General features: G+C 37.1%; 2 protein-coding genes across 9 annotated transcripts; one reads left to right on the forward strand and one right to left on the reverse strand.

Moving 5' to 3' along the window:
• Positions 1-13,809: 13,809 nt before the first annotated feature.
• On the forward strand, positions 13,810-17,565 carry LOC112790473 (protein phosphatase 2C 50). Of its 6 annotated transcripts, none has more exons than XM_025832893.3 (7): positions 13,822-14,227; positions 14,651-14,749; positions 14,932-15,351; positions 15,508-15,900; positions 16,140-16,490; positions 16,588-16,693; positions 16,822-17,565. In XM_025832893.3, exons 3-7 carry the CDS (start codon positions 15,055-15,057, stop codon positions 17,166-17,168), a joined length of 1,494 nt encoding a protein of 497 aa, XP_025688678.1. In that variant the 5' UTR covers positions 13,822-14,227; positions 14,651-14,749; positions 14,932-15,054; the 3' UTR covers positions 17,169-17,565. The 6 variants fall into 6 exon arrangements, with proteins under 6 accessions (XP_025688676.1, XP_025688678.1, XP_025688677.1 ...); XM_072232940.1 differs by having other exon boundaries at positions 13,935-14,059; XM_072232942.1 differs by lacking the exon at positions 13,822-14,227 and adding an exon at positions 14,518-14,576.
• A 313-nt stretch (positions 17,566-17,878) lies between these two features.
• Positions 17,879-21,479, reverse strand: LOC112790474 (mitogen-activated protein kinase kinase SIPKK). 3 transcript variants are annotated; one of them, XM_025832896.3, is made up of 8 exons: positions 21,075-21,479; positions 20,898-20,982; positions 20,198-20,332; positions 19,541-19,765; positions 19,269-19,451; positions 18,813-19,042; positions 18,327-18,372; positions 17,879-18,242 (listed from the first exon to the last, which is right to left on the reverse strand). In XM_025832896.3, exons 1-8 carry the CDS (start codon positions 21,155-21,157, stop codon positions 18,153-18,155), a joined length of 1,077 nt encoding a protein of 358 aa, XP_025688681.1. In that variant the 5' UTR covers positions 21,158-21,479; the 3' UTR covers positions 17,879-18,152. The 3 variants fall into 3 exon arrangements, with proteins under 3 accessions (XP_025688681.1, XP_025688680.1, XP_025688682.1); XM_025832895.3 differs by having other exon boundaries at positions 20,198-20,347; positions 21,075-21,391; XM_025832897.3 differs by lacking the exon at positions 20,198-20,332 and having other exon boundaries at positions 21,075-21,446.
• Between the last annotated feature and the right edge of the window lie 78 nt (positions 21,480-21,557).

Here is a 21,557-nt window from a genome sequence, read left to right on the forward strand (position 1 = left end):
ATATCCTAGAAGAAGTGCACAGTGGCATGTGGTAATCACCTCGGAGCGCAAGCACTCGCCAAAAAAGTACTTCGGGAAAGATTCTATTGGCCGACGCTACAAAAAGAAGCCACAGAATTTGTAAGGACATGTTCGCCATGTCAGAAGCATGCCAACTTTCACACCGCTCCGCCAGAGGATTCATCAGCGTAACCTCACCCTGGCCATTTGCAAAATGGGGCTTCGATCTCCTCGGACCTTTCCCTCAAGGATCAAGGCAAGTTAAATTCCTCATAGTAGGAATAGACTACTTCACAAAATGGATCGAGGCAGAGCCCCTAGCTAATGCCACAGCTCAAAGAAGTCGGAAATTCCTATATAGAAACATCATCACAAGGTTTGGAGTTCCACACTCCATCACTACAGACAATGGTACCCAGTTCACAGACGCAGGCTTTAGAAAACTAGCGGCCGACCTGAATATAAAACAACAATTCACTTCTGTTGAGCACCCCCAAGCCAATGGACAAGCTGAAGCTGCTAACAAAATTATATTAGCAGGGTTAAAACGGAGGCTACAGGATGCAAAGGGAGCCTAGGCCGAAGAACTCCCACAAGTCCTATGGGCATATCGAACGACTCCACATTCCACGACAAAGGAGTCACCTTTCCGATTAGCTTACGTGATGGAGGCAATGATCCCAGTAGAAGTGGAAGAAGGATCACCCAGGGTAATCCATTTCAGCGAAAAAGCCAATTTCCAACTCCAAAGGGAAGAGCTCGACCTACTTCCGGAAATCCGAGAAAGAGCTCGGATAAGGGAAGAAGCGTTGAAACGACGAATGGCCTCCAGATACAACCAAAATGTAATACAGCGGGCCTTCGCTGAAGACGACCTCATCCTAATCCGAAATAATATAGGAACAACTCGACCTGGAGAAGGAAAACTGGCAGCAAACTGGAAGGGACTCTTCCGAGTCATAGAAGTACTGGGAAAGGGCTACTACAAGCTTTCCGAACTCGACGGGTGAGAGCTTCCTAGAACATGGCACGCCTGCAACCTAAGAAGGTACTATAGCTAGGGAGGAAAAATATTTTGGATAGGGCACACTCTTTTTCTTGAAAAGGTTTTTAAACGAGGCGCCCTGCCAAGACCTACAAATCACTCGACTTAGGAAATTAACTCCTCATGTATATTTGTATTTTCTTTTAATAAATTTTGCTCAGATTCTCTACAAATGCTCAAGTCGTTTTATTCTAAAAACATTCATCGCCCGATTGTAAAGCTACAGATCGACAGAAAGTGAAAACGAGGGCTAAAAACCCAAATTCTACGAAATCGGCAAAGATGAAGACTGAATAATGCAAGAAGTTATAGAAAGTGATCCATAGAAAGGACCTGACGAGGTCCTAATAAAATGGATTGCTAGAAAATAACTTAAAGGCTGGACGGCACAAAAGTCGGACCAGCCACAAAAACCTAAGTTATAAGTAAAGCCCTGGAAAGAGGTCTGGCCAACCCTATAAAAGAGGATTACTATAACTTCGAAGAGCCCGATAGGACGAAGTCGGACTCCTACAAAAAAGTTACAAAAGATAAATCCCTAAAAGAGACCTAAACAAGGTCCAAGAAAGATAATTATCAAGTAACTCGACAGGGCCCGACATGACGAAGTCAGCCCGGAAAGAGTTACAAAAGATAAATCCCTGAAAGAGACCTAAACAAGGTCCCAAAAAGAGGATTATCAAGTAACTCGATAGGGCCCGACATGACGAAGTCAGCCCGGAAAGATAAAGCTACAAAAGATAAATCCCTGAAAGAGACCTGAACAAGGTCCAAGAAAGAGGATTATCAAGCAACTCGACAAAAGCCCGACATGACAAAGTCGGCCCGGAAAAGATAAAGTTACAAAAGAGATCTGAATAAGATCCAAGAAAAAACGATTACCTAGTAACGGAACAGGGACCGACGTGAAAAAGTCGGACTAAAGCTACAAAAAGTTATAAAAAGTAATCCCAAGGGGTTGCTAGAAATAACTCAAAGATCAACTAAGAAAATCAGTCAACAGAGGGGAGATTGCTCGACCCGATAGACCTCGACCTCGCCAAAAGCAATCAAAAGAGGATGAATAAAAAACAAATCTGAGAGATTCCTGCAAACAAGCATATCGTGAAAAACAAGGCAGTTACCATAAAACAAAGACTCAAGAGGCCGCTTAAAGCCAACCCCAAGAGCAAGAGAAACTATTTTGTTTTTCAAAATAAAGTTGCTAAAGGTAGCAACTATCAAACAGTCAACAAAATACCATTTACAAAAAAGAGTTTAAAACCCATAGGCCGGGCTATACACAAATCTATCAAGGATAATCAAAGAGAGTCCAAAGGCTTCCCAGTAGCAGCATCAACATGAGGTGAAGGAGGACGAGTCTGGAGAGGCACCGCATCCACTGTCCCGACGCCTCGATTCAAGATCTGACAGTCAGGATCTGGCTCAACTACGGTCGAGGGGGCTGAAGGAATCGGCGGGGCAGAGGCTTTAACAGGAGGCGCAGGAGGAGGTTCAATATCATCATCGGGATCATCCGGGACAATCTTGCCATCCTTTACTATGTTATCAAGACTAACGTGAGTCAAATCGGCACCAGGGGCAACAATTCGGAACTGCTCTATCAGGTTCTCATAGGCGGCAGTCACGCTACACACAAGATGACCCTGAAGCTCGGCATAATCCACCCGAGCAGTTTCCAAGTCATCTCGGAGACGCACCAACTCCCTATAAGCCGAGACATAGCTATCCTTATGCTTCAATGCCATGTCCTCAGCCAACTTCAAAGAAGCTGCCAAGGCGATAGAGCTAGCCTTCTCACCCTCCAGTTCCTTTTCTACCTTTGCCAACTTCACCTCCAATTCCTCCTTCAGACCCTTGATCCGATCAAACTCCGATTTAGCCTCCTCCATGAAAGATTTAGTAGCATGAATCAAGATACCCTGAACAGTCCGGAAAATGGCCGCAACCATATGTGCCATCTTCACACTATTTTTGGTAATGAAATCTAGGTGTTGAAGAAGGGACACATCATCCATAGAAAGCCCACCATAAGGGGCAATTTGTTGGTCGACAAACTCAATAGCATCAAAATCCAGGGCATCCAGGTTAAAGGGCTCAGATGTTTTCTGCTTTTTCAAATGAGGAGCACCAGAAGCAGCAGCGGAAGATTGTGTGGGGGATCTGCCAGACGAACCCGGGGAGTAGGGATCACCCTCCTCGGGCCAGGGAAACTCGGCACGGGCGGCTTCATGATGGTTTGGGAGGACCCCTCCCCAGCCGCCTTGACCGAGATGTTTTGTGCAGCGGCTGCCTTCCTGGCCTTTTTGAAAGCCTTCATGGAGTCGTTGTTCTTTGACATTTCTGAAATCCAGAAAAGACAAAATCAACAAACAAAAGTCAAGGATCAACAGGGGTAAAATAGAATAAAATGAAAACACGTCAGTTAGTACCCAACACTTTTCGGACCAAAGATGGGTCCCCCAGAAATTTCTTAGTATCCAAATGCGGAGGCTCCCCCCAAATATCCTCCAATACACTCACAAAGGCCTGCTCGACCTCATCTAACATCTCCCAAGTATACCGAGGCACCATGACATTCTTTTGCCACTTAAGAGGAAAAGCAGGTTCATCATTTTCATCAAGAAAAAAGGGGCGAACCCCCTCAACAGCTCGAACTTTAAAGAAATAATTTTTGAAGTCCTTAAAGGACTCGTCATACATGGCAAAGACCTTGTGCCCTTGAGCAGATCTAAAGGAAACCCAAGAAGCTTTATTTTTTGAAGAAGCCCCAAGCTTGGCCGAAACAAACAAGTAAAGAAAAAGAGTTAGAGAAGGCTTGATGCCTAACTCTTGACACAGTAATTGAAAAATTTTTATAAAACCCCATGAATTGAGATGAAGCTAGGATGGAGCAATGTTACACGACCACAACAAGTCGGTTTCAAAGGCAGAAAAAGGAAAAGTAACGTTCAACTGACTAAAGAAATATTTATAAGAATAGAAGAAGGGACGCTCCCCCTCGACTGAGGTGGGAAAACAAACTCTTTCGTCAGAACCAGGTGCTACAAGCTCATAATCCCTCTCCTGGGCACCGCTACCACAAACCCTATGATGTTTTCGTAGCTCTATACAAAACTCAGAGTCCACCACAAAAATACACAGAAGAACCATAGAATCCACCCAATCAGCCATACCCTCAGGGACTTGGGAAGACATCTCAACAATATTTTTGCGAAAAGCCATGAGGACAACTAGTCCTACAATAAGAAAAGAATATTGGATTACTAAAAAACATCTCAGATAAACAGCAAACCAACTTGACCACACAACCCAGCACAGTATGAGGAACAAAAGGAGACCCCAGGACCTACACAAAAGATCCAGGGGCATCCTTTGGAGGCAACCACAAGACAAGAACCCAAAGGGACCTACAAGTTCACACCCCAGCAATGACCCTTTTTTTCTCTTAAACCAGAAATCACCAAGAAACCATCGTCTCCATTCCGTAGAAAAAATACCGACAGAACAAAGCCACCAAAGGAGCAACCTTTTTTCAAAACACAGCAACATGCAAAACCCCAAAGGCACTAAACTACCAGGAAATCCGGCCGAAAGCACACAGAAAGACGAAAAGAAAATCAGAAAATATACATCGTAGTGACAGTCAAGCATGGTAGTATGAAAAGATTCAAGATTTCCAACAACAACTTAAGCAAAATCAAAACTTTATTGAAGAATCACATTCCAAAAGTAAAAACAGAAACAAATGAAAAGGTTCAAGCTTTCCAAGCATACAAAATCAAGGCGTCATCAAAAGGATCAAAAACAAAAGTAGCAGAAATAAAAAGGTGAAGAGGAAAGCAAAACTAACCTGGAAGAAGGAAGAAAACCTTGAAAAAGGAGTAGTAGAGAATCGACCACAAAGCGGAAAGCACCAAGCGAAGGCCAAAGCGTCACAAAGAAACGAAAGGAGCAGGACAGGAAACGGCGAAAAAGAAGGGAAGTTACAGGGAAAGGAAAGCCGTCTCTTGGATACAAAATTTGAATAAAGAAAACCAAGAAAAACGGAACAAAAACAAATTAATAGGGGCATTAAAAACCCTCGTGCATTCCCAGGGAAAAAAGAAAAAAATGCTAAAGGTAAAAAGCGCGCGCTTTCAGAAGAAACGGAGCAGAAACGTTCCGCATTCAAGAAAGAGCTCTACGAAAGATAAAGCGATAAAGTGCTCGAGTTTGGCTTTACCCGAGAAGGCTCAAAGTACTAAAACCAAGACTTGGCCTCCAGATAAAAGATCAAGCTCGAGCTGGGGCACTGTTCATACCCTGGGTCGAGCTGTCCAACCCGGGATGTTCTACAGACAAAGCGACCGACCTCTTCAGGTCAGGACAACCCGATCTCTTCCCAAAGAGCTCAGCCAAGTCACAGGAAGGACCAAACAAAGGACCCAAATAGAGGAACACGTCCCAAATCTAAGGGCGACCCAAAGCCCGTAGAGATAAAGGCGGTTCCCTTGAAAGATAAGAGGACCCCAATCAAAGATAAGATAAAGATAAGATAAGATAACTAACTTATCTCATCCAAAGAGGTCACTCTACACCATTATAAATACACTGGAGCACCCAGGTATAACTCATACTCTGATTCTACTCAATACCTCCTTAATACCCTTGCTAACTTAAGCATCGGAGTCCCTTGCAGGTACCCCTCACCCTCCGGGAACGAAGGAATCAGCATCACCACTAAGTCCAACAAGTCAGACACAAACCATTCCAACCAGTACAGAAGATCTCATCTGAGATCAACCTACAGTTTCAGGTAACCCTCGAAACAGTTACCAATGGTTATTTCCCCCTCTCCTTTGCCATTCCACTACCTCTTACCCCCCAACCACATTCTCATCCACATTCATCTCCCTCAATTCTCAACCAACCTTCACATCACCTCCCACATCATCGAATCAACCCCACATCAAATATTTTCCCAATTAAGTGCTTGTGATATTTTCTGTGTCAAGTTAAGTGTGAGGACAAAATACTAAGAGTCACGGTTAGGCTTAAGGTACAAAACATCAAAGAAAAGAAAAGAAATATATAATATATAATTTTAATACCTACCCCTGTATATATATATATATATATATATATATATATATATATATATATATAATATAATTTTAATATATAATATGTATAATATATGTAAAATAATTAGTAAATGATTAATAATATTGTATCATAGTTAAATTTTTACTTTAATTTATGTTATGTATGTGATGATAATTATATAAATTTTGAAATTTAATTTTATTTGTTGGATTTTAATAATTATAGGGACGGGTAGGAGCGGGGCGGGTACCCGCGGGGGCGGATTAGGGTTCAACGTTTTACTACCCGCAGGTAGAAGTGGGGCGGGTTCTATGGGGTTTTTGTACGGCGGGACGGGATCGGGTAGAGCAAAAATCCATCCCTATCCGCCCCGTTGTCACCCCTACCTGTGTAGGCAATCTATTTATGATATAGACAAAGGTAACAAATACATCTTCCCAAAATTGGAAGGGAAGATATGCAAAAGCAAGAAGGGATAGTCCCATTTCTGTGATATGTCTGTATTTTCTTTCCACACTTCCTTGTTGGTGATGTGTGTAGGGACATGATTGTCTATGGTGAATACCCTGAGTGTTAAGAAAATCAACAAATACTGTAGATATAAATCCACCTCCTTTATCAGTTTATAAAGCCTTGATCTGGTATCCTGTCTTTTTTTCTATAAGTCTTTTATAGTTTTGAAAAGCTAGTAAAGATTGATATTTATTTTCAAGCAAGAAGATAACTGTAAATTTAGAAAAATCACCAGCAAAGCATGCATAGTATCTAAATCCATTTCTGGAATTAATCGGGGCAGGTCCCCAAAAATTAGCAGAAACACATTCTAGTGGTTGATGATATGTAGTTTGAGTTTCATTAAAGTGAAGTATATGTATTTTAGCCAATGGACAAATTTCACACATATATTGTAAAAATGATCCAGAATTAGAGATAGGAATAGAACACTGATTCATTACTATATGAACTATTTTCATTGCACAGTGGCCAAGTCTTTTATGCGAGAAGATTGTATTATTACTATTCTAATTATAGAAACTGTTAAAAACACAAAAATTAGGTGGAATGATTTCTCGGTTGCTAATCCTATTTGAGTTACATTGTATTGAAATAGAAGAATGATTATTACTAAAAAGGTTTATGAGAATAAGAAGAGTTGTAAGACAAAGTAGATTTCTCAAAAGCATGCCTAGGAACTCTGAGATTGTGAAAGGAATAGATCCCACTCCTAGCTATGCCCTGTAGGAGAAACTCCCTGGTAGCCTTATCACAAATAAAGCAGAAATCAGGCCAAAATTCAAAAAAGACACCATTATCAACTGCAAACTTGGAAACGCTAAGTAGATTTTGAAAATTTTGGGGTATATGGAGTAAATTTTGTAATAAAAAATAACATTAGCATATGGATCATGCAAAATTGAAGAACCATAGTTTTTAAATGGCAATACCTGACCCATTACCTACATACACTTGATCAGAGTCATTGATGCTTGATGCGTGAGCATCTTATACCCATTTTCCGCTTATTTTAAGTTAGAATTTATTAAGTTTAATTTTATTTTGGTGTAAAAATTCTCTTTGGATACTACTTTGAGTTGTTTTAGTATTTTAATTATTTCAGGTGAAATTCGGATCAGTTTGGCAGAGTTTTGTGCAAGAAAGAGAAGAATTTGAGTTGTCCATCAAGGGCGCTAAATGCTGATAGGCAAAATTGTGATTTACACTTTTTATAACTCGAACAATTCTTAGTAATGGCTCCAAAAACTTGGTGCACACTACTATGGTTCACTCACATTCTTCACAACTTCACACAACTAACCAGGAAGTGCACTGGGTCGTCCAAGTAATAAACCTTACGTGAGTAAGGGTCGATCCCACAGAGATTGTTGGTTTGAAGCAAGCTATGGTCATCTTGTAAATCTCAGTTAGGCGGATAATAAATGGTTATGGAGTTTTCAAAATTTTAAAATAAATAAAACATAAAGTAAAGATAGAGATACTTATGTAATTCATTGGTAGGAATTTCAAAAAGATATAATTTGAAAAAGATATAATTTGAAAAAGATATTTTAAAAAGATATGATTGAAAAAGATATTTTGGAAAAGATTTGATTTTTAAAATTAAAATTGATTACTTGACTAACAAGAAACTAAAAGATATGATCCTAAAATTTAAAGATTGAACCTTTCTTAACAAGAAAGTAACAAACTTCAAATTTTTGAATCAATCACATTAATTATTAGTAAAGTTTTTGAAAATCATGAAATAAAGATAAGAAAAAGATTTTGAAAATTAATTTTTAAAATTTTCGAAAATAATAAGAAAAATGAAAAAGATTTGATTTTTGAAAAAGATTTTGAAAAGATAGGATTTTTAAAATTGAAATCTTGACTTGACTAACAAGAAACAACTTATTTTAAAAATTTTTGACTAAGTCAACCCAAAGATTTCGAATTTATGAGTAAAATAAGGAAAAGATATTTTTTTATTTTTGAATTTTTTAATGATGAGAGAGAAATTGTGATTTACACTTTTTATAACTCGAACAATTCTTAGTAATGACTCCAAAAACTTGGTGCACACTACTATGGTTCACTCACATTCTTCACAACTTCGCACACTAACTAGCAAGTGCACTGGGTCGTCCAAGTAATAAACCTTACGTGAGTAAGGGTCGATCCCACGGAGATTGTTGGTATGAAGCAAGCTATGGTCATATTGTAAATCTCAGTTAGGCAAATAATAAATGGTTATGGAGTTTTCAAAATTTTGAAATAAATAAAACATAAAGTAAAGATAGAGATATTTATGTAATTCATTGGTAGGAATTTCAGACAAGTGTATCGAGATGTTGTGTTCCTTCTAAATCTCTGCTTTCCTACTGCTTTCATACAATCCTTCTTACTCCTTTCCATGGCAAGCTGTATGTAGGGCATCACCGTTGTCAATGGCTACTTCCCATCCTCTCAGTGAAAATGGTCCAAATGCTCTTGTCACAGCACGGCTAATCATCTGTCGGTTCTCGATCATGTCGGAATAGAATCCATTGATTCTTTTGCGTCTGTCACCACGCCCAACAATCGCGAGTTTGAAGCTCGTCACAGTCATTCAATCCCTGAATCCTACTCGGAATACCACAGACAAGGTTTAGACTTTCTGAATTATCAAGGATGACTGCCAAAGGGTTCTAGCTTATACCACGAAGATTCTGATTAAGGAATCCAAGAGATATACGCTCGGTCTAAGGTAGAACGGAAGTGGTTGTCAAGCACGCGTTCATAAGTATGGATGATGATGAGTGTCACAGATCATCACATCCATCAGGTTGAAGTGCAGCGAATATCTTAGAACAAGAATAAGCTGAATTGAATAGAGAATAGTAGTATTGCATTAAAACTCTAGGTACAGCAGAGCTCCACACCTTAATCTATGGTGTGTAGAAACTCCACTGTTGAAAATACATAAGTGATGGTCTAGGCATGGCCGAATGGCCAGCCTCCAAAATGTGATCAAAGATGTAAAATCCCAAATGAAAATACAGTAGTAAAAAGTCCTATTTATACTAGACTAGCTACTAGGGTTTACAGAAATAAGTCTAAGTGCAGAAATCTACTTCCGGGGCCCACTTTGGTGTGTGCTTGGGCTGAGCTTGAGCTTTACACGTGCAGAGGCTTCTCTTAGAGTTAAACGCCAAGTTGTAACTTGTTTTTGGCGTTTAACTCTAGTTTGTGACGTGTTTCTGGCGTTTTACTCTAGAATGCAGCATGGAACTGGCATTGAACGCCAGTTTGCGTCATCTAAACTCGAACAAAGTATGGACTATCATATATTGCAGGAAAGCTCTAGATGTGTACTTTCCAACACCGTTGAGAGCGCGCCATTTGGAGTTCTGTAGCTCCAGAAAATCTATTTCGAGTGAAGGGAGGTCAGAATCCAACAACATTAGCAGTCCTTTTTTAGCCTAAATCAGATTTTTGCTCAGGTCCCTCAATTTCAGCCAGAAAATACCTGAAATCACAAAAAAATACACAAACCCATAGTAAAGTCTAGAAATGTGAATTTTGCATAAAAACTAATAAAAACTTCCCTAAAAGTAGCTAGATCCTACTAGAAACTACCTAAAAACAATGCCAAAAAGCGTATAAATTATCCGCTCATCAAACGCCTAACTGGCATTTAGCGCCAGCAACTTAGAATGCAAACTGGAGTTTCTACCCTTGAGGGCGCTAAATGCCACACCTGGCGTTTAGCACCAAGGACCCGAATTTAAACCTCTTCAAAGGAGCATCTTTAGTGGATTTAGCGCTTAGTTGTTATCTTATCTTTTTTTGTAATTTTTTATTTACAAAAAAAATCTTTTAGGTTTAGAATTTAATATTTTATTTTATTTCAAATCAAATTTGGTTAGATATAAAAGGAAAAAGATTCACTCTTCAGGGGGATCTTCTGACTTCCGCACGTTTCACTTTTCGAAACCCTTATTTTCTCTGTAAGTCATGAGCCACTAAACCTTTTTGGTTAAGGTTAGGAGCTCTATTTATTTCTATCGATTGAGATTATTATTTTTTATTTTAATTAATATATTGATTTAGTTTCAAGGATTGCTTTCATTCTTCATCTTATGAATTTGGGTAAAACGACAGTATAGGTGTATAACCCTTATTCTATATGTGTTCTTGTGATTCTTGAAAGAGTTATCTCGCTTGAACAACAACTTGAAAGCAAATTCCTCCTAAATTGCTAATTATTTGAACTAATCGGGATACATGACATATGATTCTCTTAGTTTTGGGTAATTAGGGTTTCTGTGGCCATAAATTAGAATTGCTCTTAACACTCTAACCTACATTAAGTAACCAAGAATTTGGCGGTTGATTTGGGTTGGAGGAGACTAAATCACTAAAACATTAGGGTTTAGTTAATTACAGTTTGCCATGAAATAAATCTTGCATGATTAAAATAGTTAGTAAGAAAACTTAATCCGGATGAATAAACAACTCCGAAACTTTAACTATTTTCTCTCATATATTTCACACTACTTTTATTGTTTGCTCTCTAATTCTCTGAATTTACTGTTTAATGCATTTTACAACCCTCAAAACACAACTTTCTACTTGCCTGACTAAGTGATATATTCAACCATTGTTGCTCAGTCGATCAATCTTTGTGGGTTCGACCCTCACTCACCTGAGGTATTACTTGGTACGACTCGGTGCACTTGCCGGTTAGTTTGTGGATTGAAAAATTCTGCACCATTGCTCGTAGTGGAAGTTAGCAAATTGGATAGATTGGGGGTCAAGTGATGGCTTGCACCAGAATCTGCAAGCCAAGTAGCATCACTTATGGAGGAGGAAGAGCTTGTGAGATATGCAGTTGATTGATGGAAACTTGAAGGGGTGGTGGAGGTTGAGCATTAAGGTAGGGAGGCTGAGAAGATGAGGTAGAGTTTCTAAGAATTAGGGTTGAAAGACTGATCAAACCTATGATAGCAGTTCCATACCACATGACCCATCATTCCACACAGACAACACTGCATTCTTGTGTTATTGTTGTTGTATCCAAATTTGCCTCCTCCTTTACTATTTCTACCTCCACATCCTCTTCTAAAAGCATTACCTCTGTTGGGATCAAAATTATGAAAAGGATTCTGCCCATAATGGGCTACATGCATGCCAAAGGTTGGTTTCTTGAAGCGTTCAAGCATTTTTTTATGGGAAGAAATATACGTTGTATATTCTTCAAAAAGACACTCAATAATAGCCTGAAGATGATCATCTTCTAGCACTTCATATCCCACAGCAAATAGAGAGTCAACAATTCTTTTAATTTTGGACAAGTAATAAGCAGCGGAACTTGTTTTCTTGCACGATCTCAATTGGCTCTTGAGACTTTGAACACGAGTAGAGGAGGCTGCCTGAAAGTAATCATCAACCTTTGCCCATACTTCAAAAAATCTTGAGAGGTGAATTACTTTGTTCTTGAAGCAATTAGTCATGGAAGCAACGAGCCATGTTGTGAGGGTTCTATCTCTCTGGCGCCAGGTTTTGTATTCTTCGAATTCTGTAACCGTTTTCTTGGTAGCATCAGTTGTAAACTGCTCAGGAATCTTAGAGGGTCAAGATGACTTTCAAGACCAGGACTCTCAATAGTGAGAATTGCAAAGTACCCCATGTAGAGTAGTTATCTTCATTTAGTTTTTCAGCAATTGGGGAGAAGGTCTTCTTTATTGAATTAGAAAGGATAATTTTCATTGTGTAGCTGAAACTAAGCAATATGCTCTTGATACCATAAAAGATTCAAAGAAGGTAAGAAAGAACAGTAAGCTCAGCTCTATGAGAAAGAGCAGTGATAGCTTTAAACAGAAATGAACAATTAAAACAGAGACAAAGACTTGTAATGAAAATAATCAAGCATCATTTCATTTTAAAATTACACACTTTTACTAAGCTAAGTTTGCTGTCTCTATATATACACGGCTAATGACTATTAAAGCTCAAGATTTGTTAAGAAAGACACTAATAACTAATCTAGAAAGACACTAATGCAGTTTTGCACATTGCTATTGTACATTATTACTCTTTATCTTTAATAGTATGAAAATCTTCATAAAATCTATAAGCTTGAGCTATCTAATATGTCAAGATTCTTGTAATGGTAAAAACACATTTTAAAATATTTTTTGTAACATTCATGGTTAATAAAAATTTAATTATAAATTTAAAAAATTTATAGAGGATAATAGAATAATTTAACCATTAGAATATTACTAATAATTTTAATTTCAAGTTCATATGAGTGCCTAACTTGGTTAATATTTATTATCTATGGTGAATATTTTTATTCATATATATACACTACTTTTTCGTAATATCACACACAAATTTCTCCATATAAACACCAATTATGTGACGTTGAAACAACATCCCTCAACATCTTATATGATCCCGATACCATACCATGATGGCTGTTAACTCAATGACACATATGGATTCCCATTTATTATTATGTTCCTTTATTATTTTGTTGCTTACGTACATCTCCCCTTACGAATTTGGGATCCCATCTTGATTCTCACGCCCGTATCTTCCAGATTTCACATTGCCGTACCTGCCATGCTTCAAGTCGTCTTCTCCTTTTTGTTCTCAATTATTTATTCTTATATTAAAATTTTGAAGAAAAAGAAATTGATGTTTTGATGGATCAAGTTCAACGGTTGATCCAGATTAGATAATAGTAGTAAAAAAAATTTTAAGTTGAATATATTTTCAGTACAATTTCTCTTAAAATCTTGTTAAAAGGACACTGCTTAAGATCATATAGAATACAAATTTAATTATTTTGAAAAGCTTCAATTTTTAGATTTTAACAAATTACTATATTAAACACTTTAAAAGATATCTCTTAAAAAGCATTCTCTTTTATATAAGATTTAAAAATAGAATTTTTAGTATTAACATATAAATAAAAACAAAGAGATGTATTTCTAATAATTTGCGTTTCTTCAGAAATTAAACTCTAAAAATTAGTTAATTAATGCTGTAAAAAACAACAGAGCAGGTTTTATAAGAATATCAAGCCCCCCATAATTGACGAAAGATTAAGATTAGAATGACTTTCACGTCTAAATCTTGTGCTGGCGATATTAAAGAAAGAGAGTCCCTTTTGGAAGATATTTGTTAGGAAATGATGTAACCAAAAACCAAACCGACCAATTAAAATAAGAAACGAAAGGGTCTTAGGTGTCACATTCTTGTATCGTCTCACCAAGGGAACAAATGGCAACCCTGCCACATTTTCTCCAATTCTCCTTTTTGTTAGTTAAAAAAAATTATTTAAACAAATAAACAAAAGATGCTTGTCTTAGAAAGCTTCTTCCAAAACATTAAACAAATTACAAAGGCAGGCCTTAAATCATTTCCAGAGTCTGTGTAAGTAGTAGTATTTCACTAAACAACAACATTCATTTTGAAGAAAATATATATATATATAGTGCTACGAATTGTTCATTACTTATAAGTAATTAAATCCATTAATGGCATACCATTGCCGAGGTTGTTCTTCTGTTCTACCATCACTCTTACATCCAGTTTGATAAGGTAAGCAATTCAGCTTAGAATTTAATAACTTTAAAGAAAGAAAGCTAGGTATGTAGTGTGGTTGATCAATGATCATAGAATTGGAATGAGTAATATTAAGTTCAAGATGAATCATGATCTTTGAGAATGGGTGGCCATGTTTGTAGTTGACATATGAAAGTAACATAAGAGGTATACAAACATATAAGGGGAATCTTTAATGGTAGATATGAGTTGCCTCAGATCCAGGGAACCTTACTTCTCTTGCCCCCCAATTATAGTGATATTTTTGTTATTGTTTTTTTTATGTTCATTTTCAATGACCCCATTTCCCTTGTCACCATGTTTTGTTTGATGGAGAGAAGACAAGGTCACTGACTTTTGACATTTATTAATATTTATGTTTTATGGTTTTCTTGAATCATCTATTGCCTTCTATTTCAGGGATCAACAAAGGATTGGTTTGGAGGCAGAGAAATAAATTATTTTTTTGCACACCACCTGTTCGCCCAATTGACTGATAGAATTAAATATAAGAAACAGGTGAATTAATTTTCAGAAAGGATCTAGAGGGATAATCTAGTATATATAATAGCTTTGCTGTTTCAATAAATTTTGATGAGTAAAAAAGACAACTGATTGTTTGGTTTTTTACACTGTAGTTGACTGCTTCTGAGGAGACTGATTCTAAATTTCTATAATCAAATTTTCATTTCTTGCCGTAGGAATCTCCTTGTTGTTTCTTGTGCCGGTTGAACTAAGTACTAGAAAAGAGAAAAGTGGTTGAAGGCTAACAGGTATAGGATTCTAGAGAGGATAAGGCTACTGCAAAATATCAAAGAGGACTTATGGAGGAAATTACTTCGACGATTGCGGTGCCATACAGACTTGGGAATTTGATTCAGAAGGAGTCAACGGTGGCAACCCGCATGGAGATAACTGGTCTGAAGCTCATGGCAAACACAACAGCTTTGATATTAAATCCTACAATTGAAAGTCATCATCAATCTTACTCTGTTGGAAACGAAGACTACTGCGCAGATATATGTCCAAAACACCAAACTAGGTCATCTGCAGAGGTAAAGGAGAATCAGGGTCGAACCAACTCAGCTCCCCTTGAATCAAAAATGGTTACTGAATTTAAGGTGAAAGATGAATTCATGTCAGCTAACAGTTTTCATTCTGTACATAATCAAAGATCTGAATCTGTTGCCAGTGACAAAAGTTGTCCTGGGAATGAAGCTGCTACTTTGACTGATAATTGTTCTGATTCTGATAATGATTTGCCGATTGCCACCAAGTTTAATAGTAATATCCAAGGAAAGTCCAGTTCGATCGAGGCGAGTCCAGAGCTGGAGCCAGTGCAGAACATGGTTTCTGCTGCTATGGAACTTGAAACTGAAGATGGAAGCGGATCAGATGGATTTGATCCAAAACTATCTGCCAGTCTTCATGATGTGTCAGACAAGCAAACAAGCATAGCAGACTTCCAGAATGCATCGGAATCTGATGGAGGTCCTCGTTGGGGTTTCTCGTCAGTTTGTGGAAGGAGACAAGAGATGGAAGATGCTGTTGCTTGTCAGCCTCAACTTCTTCAAGTTCCTTCACAGATGCTAGCAGATGACCACGTTAATGAAAATGGAAACTCATCAGCCCACTTTTTCAGTGTCTATGATGGACATGGGGGTTGTCAGGTATGTTTGAAAATCCGTAATCACTTGTGTCAGTTATACTTGTTTATTCCCTGAAGTTTATTTTGCTCAAATACAAATACAAATATTGATTACGATTTGTTACTATGCCTAAATGCTGTAATTTTATGAAAAAAAAAATCACAATAAAATTCATCTACACATAGGTGACTAAAAAATTGAAGTATTTGTGCCATAGTTTGAAGTTGATCCATTTCACTAGACGAGTGATACTTTCATAGGTCGCGAATTACTGCCGGGAACATCTTCATTCAGTGTTGACTGAGGAGATAGAAGCTGCAAAATCTAATTTAAACAATGCGAGGGAGAAGTGGCAAGACCATTGGAAGAAAGCATTCTCTAATTGTTTTCATAAAGTAGATGATGCAGTTGGACGAATCGGGGCACCGGATAGTGAAAGCCATTGTGATGGATCTGAGGGTAGTATTGAACCCCTTACTCCTGAGACTGCAGGCTCTACTGCAGTGGTTGCTATTCTAACTGAAACCCACATTATAGTCGCAAATTGTGGTGATTCAAGAGCAGTTCTATGTCGTGGAAAAGAAGCCATGCCTTTGTCTACTGACCACAAAGTAAGGAATCTCTTTCTATTTACAGGATTTGTTTTGCTGGAATTCCTTGTTGGGTGCTTAATTATCTGATAAAAGAATCTTTATTTCTTATTGATAGCCTAATAGAGAAGATGAATGGGAAAGAATAGAAGCTGCTGGAGGAAGGGTCATACAGTGGAATGGTTACCGAGTTCTTGGTGTTTTGGCAGTGTCAAGATCCATAGGTATGTGCACTTGTGCCTTTTTTTTATCCGATTTATCCAGTTCGAAGTAGATAAAAAATATGCTAAATTGCATTTATTTTAGTATCCACTGCAGTTGAAATTCTTGCTTACTTCTTGTCCATAACCAGGTGATAGGTACTTGAAACCATGGATAATTCCAGAACCAGAAGTCATGTTTATTCGAAGACAGAAAACCGACGAGTGCCTTATTCTCGCCAGTGACGGTCTATGGGACATCATCACAAATGAAGAAGCCTGCAGCATTGCCCGAAGACGAATCCTCCTTTGGCATAAGAAGAATGGCAGCAACAACAACATCAGTGTATCAACAGAACATGGCCATGGCATTGATCCTGCAGCTCATTATGCTGCAGAATGTCTCTCTAAACTCGCCATCCAAAGGGGAAGCAAAGATAATGTCTCAGTCATTGTTATAGACCTAAAGGCCCAAAGAAAATTGAAGAAGAAAGCATAGAGAATAAAGATAGATATTAACCCTTCATTTGGAATATTCACTCATATGCTATTGTTTCACTGGTAATTTTTTATATTCTTGGTTTGGGGATAAAACTTGATGGAATTTTTCATGGATAAGCTTCATATGTAATTTTACTAATGGAGATAATTCATAAAAAATTTCACCCTTTTTAAACCCTAACCAAACATGCATTAGTTGCATACTTGCATATGTCTAGCCCCTACATTTTTCACCAGGGTTAAGTTATGTGAATTGAAATTTGCTGTGTATAAGAATTATTACTGTAAGCAGTTGCTCACATCAGGAACTTCTATTAATTTTTTCAACATGTAAATTCTTTTTTTCTTTTTTCTGATTATCTGTTCCAATAATAATATCAACCACCCTTGAATTATATTTGTTAGTTAAAACTTTGAAAAATTTAAACCGCTTAACTTTACATCACTCAACAATAAAATGCAATTTCTGTGACAATTTTAGGAACTGGTTTTTCTTGCTCCTACGCTACAAAGATTGACCGTATGCAAGTAGTGAATCTACATAGAAAGGAATCAAAACTGCAATTACAGTGACTCGATGGTTGAAAGATCCATGGAAGGTTGCAAACAAGCGCATTACACAAGAACATAATAGTTTTGGATATAATCTGTAAAATGAGATATTAGCTTCAGAAACTATGAATATCCTAAGCAAACTAGTACAGGGTGTCAAGATAAATGACCATTTTAATAGTAAAAAGCACAATTATGTTGTATAATTTGCATCAAAACATGTTACAGTTTAAAATTGCAAACCACTTAACTACCGAGAAGCAAAAACCTTGCTGTACATGACAAATTAGCATATACTCTCTTTGTTCTCGACACTGTCACTTTTTGGTACATCATCTGGGTAATGAACATACCAATCTGAATTCAAGATACCTAATGAAGTGATACATAATTCAAATTAGAATGACTCTTTACTTTTGAACACAAAGTTTTATATGGTTGCAGGTGTAGATCCTCCATTGGAGAAGTATGCTGAAAGGTCCACATCCAAGTCCTCATACATGTTGATAAATGGATGTCTCTGGAATTTAAATCATAGATATAATGTGAAAAATATTATATATTTTATAAGGCATACTTGTACAGATAAGATTCTTATGCATACCGCAAGGTCTGGAGCTGACTTTCTATCCCTTGGATTTTTCTGTAAACTAAACACAAAAGATTGAAGGATGATCAGAAGCTTAATCAAATGCAGCGACATAAAAACTTATGACAAAACAACCATTTGAATAGTTATGTGAATTGTGACAATGCATTCTTGAATGTCAGTTTAAGCTGCAGAAGCAGAAGAAGAACTCCTTTATACTAATTGTGCATATCAATTAAAATCTTCAAATTTTGTTCCAAAAAGATGGGGATTCATTTCATGAAATTGTCCAATGTATATTAAAATCAAGTATGAATACAAGATTTAACACAATTAGGTAAGAGGAGATGCTACTTTGAAATTATAGGTTTCTCAAGTATCCCAATCAATTCAAGCTCTAGGAAATGCTAGGGTATTCAAAAGATTCTCCCTCCATACTTTGCACTCTATTTTGGTGAATTGTACGCAATTTAGTTACTTAAGCATGCATAATTATATTACCATGCAGAGATGAAAGAACAAAATTCCAGAGAAAATTGATCAGATGGAGCACTCGGCGGAGGTTTTTCGACAATGATTTCAATAAGCTGGTAGATATTTTCCCATCCTTCTTTTTTATCAGGTGGTGTATATGGAAACTTTCCTGTAGCACACTTGAGCAATATCAGTCCCAAGCTCCATATATCACTTCTATAGTTGTAACCACCAGGGTTTCCAGTAATTCTCTCTGGCTGTGAAGAAGAGTAGACGAGTTATTATAAATATTCCAGTCAAGGGTGGCATGTTTAGTTGGTCAAACTAAATGTTGCTTTGATTTTATGGAAATATTGAAAAATCAATGTGCATTTCTGTCCAGCTACAATGATTTTTCAATGTACCAAAAATATTTAAATGACATATTTTTTGATGTACTAAATGTTACTGAGAAAGTGAAATATAGTCAAGTACTTTACTCACAGACATGTAGCTGTATGTGCCAATAAAAGTATTAGCTAGACCAGATGTGGTGTCCATGATTGCGCTCACACCAAAATCAGTAATCTTTACTTCTCCTCTATGATTTATCAACAAATTAGAAGGCTTTAAGTCCCTATGGATAATATGTTTTTCATGATGAAGATAAATTAAACCCTTCAGCACCTACATTGTTGAACATAAGGAAAGAAATGGATCAAATCTAGTCAGGGATGCAAAGTACACTGTAGTGTGAATTCTTATGTCTCGCCAACCTGCTTGCAGATCGCGGCAAGATATGGCTCTGGAATTGTTTTCACTATGCTAAGAAAATCTTCCAAGGACCCTCCATCCATGTACTCTAAGATGATTGATAAGACCCCATTATTGTAGAATGATTGGTAGTAGACAACAACATATGGACATTGTGCCGACTGATTGATTTTTAGCTCTCGTGCTATCTGCGTGTGCATAGGCTCCTCAACCATCATTCGGATTTCCTGAATTACAGAGAATACATCATAAGTGACAATCGAACAATGTTGCATTGGATGTGTATAAATAAGATATATCAGATAACTGGAAATTAGTAAGTCCAAGGACCTAGATTCAATCATTATGTTCGGTGAAATTTAAATGTCCAATGTTGGGTGAACAAGATGGTGTTTTAAACTAACATATTATTCTTTTAAACTAACATACTAGTTGAATTAATACTTATGTAATTAACTCACTACTAAACACCAATTGACATAAAAAAGTTTCTGAAGAATTTCTTTCCCTGACCAACAATGTCATTGTAGGAAGAAAACAACTTCTAAATGTCATAAAATACTTGGTCAACAATGCCAATACAAAAGGATAAATCATCTAAAAAAGAGAGAGAACTATAAGTTGCAAATTCAAGCAATGTCATTGTGCACTCAGTGAACCTTTAATGCGAAAAATTGATTAGTCCATTTGTGTTGCACCAACTGCACTATCCCTCCATTTCCCTTTCCAATCACTTTGATTGTGTCAATGTCTGCCAAACTTAGTTTGTTGTCTATTGCCCTTACTGGGGGTGGCTGAAAACAACACAACTATGAAATGTGAATTTACAAAACCATCCGTACTCGGACAACAGCATGTAAATCTCTTTTCAAGAGTACTGTGACAAAAATAAAAATATGCAGGAAACCCTGATTCAAATTTCCATGTTACAACTGTACCAAATAAACCTTTGGTTTGGTGTTACAGTTTACTGTAATATATGTATAACTATATGGTTTACATCATCCTCTACTTTGACCAACTGACTTGAATCTTATCGTTTACATCATCCTTTATTTTCCATTGCCTTTTCGTCATCTAACATTTTTGTTTCGTTAATTAGTTTTCAATAAGGGAGCACCAAAAAAATATCAGGAATTCCTCGTTGTAACAAAGGCATTTCATTCAATCCAATAGTATAGAATACATAAAAGAATCTAATTTTGATGTGTGAAACAGTTTTACCCTTGTATCTAATTACGTATTGCCATGTCAGCAAAATACCTATTTTTACGTAAATTAAACTCATAAATAAATAAGAAACATAAATACACAGAGAGACAGATAAGCATGTGTAAAGCGTTGAGTAAGAAATGTTACAGTTCCCACTTCACCCTGAGAAGCGATCAGAACTCCGTCGCCATTGACAAGCAGGTTCCCATCAATAAACGTGCCGCTTTCATTCCTAACCGCACACAATTTTAGTTAGAAAACACAACAGTCAATCAGTCATCACACTTAGACATCTAAAAAATAGAAGAGAAGAGAAAAACTGACAGGAAGCTTGGAAAAGAAGGGTGATGAGTTGCAGGAACAGGAACAGTGAGCTTCAGATTGGGTCCTAAGCACCCTTTCTTCATGATTTATGATTATGCTAATGAATGGGGTTGGAAGACCCAAAAAGACTTATAACAGTAAGAAGATTACTGTTTTGATTGTTGCATATGATAAATATGAATTATTTTGTTGTGACAAATTGTTTTTTTATATGATAACTGCTTATTGTTTAATTTTAGTGACATATGGTTGGAAAAAGGAACAGTCAGTGGGTCAGCATTGACGTTGCTGTGGAGAAAGGAGAAACCAAGGGATGGAAGTTCGGAGATAGACGCACTTGTGGTGTGACTTTTTAGTTTTTAGTTTTTGCATAGGAGCCAATGGTTCTTCTTTTGGTTAATTTCCCCCTCTTGTGACTTTTTGTCTTCTTTAGATATGAATCTTTTTCTCACGTGCGTGAAAATGAATAATTTTTGAAGATTA

Source organism: Arachis hypogaea, chromosome 3 (assembly GCF_003086295.3).
Source record: "Arachis hypogaea cultivar Tifrunner chromosome 3, arahy.Tifrunner.gnm2.J5K5, whole genome shotgun sequence".
NCBI lineage: Eukaryota > Viridiplantae > Streptophyta > Magnoliopsida > Fabales > Fabaceae > Arachis > Arachis hypogaea.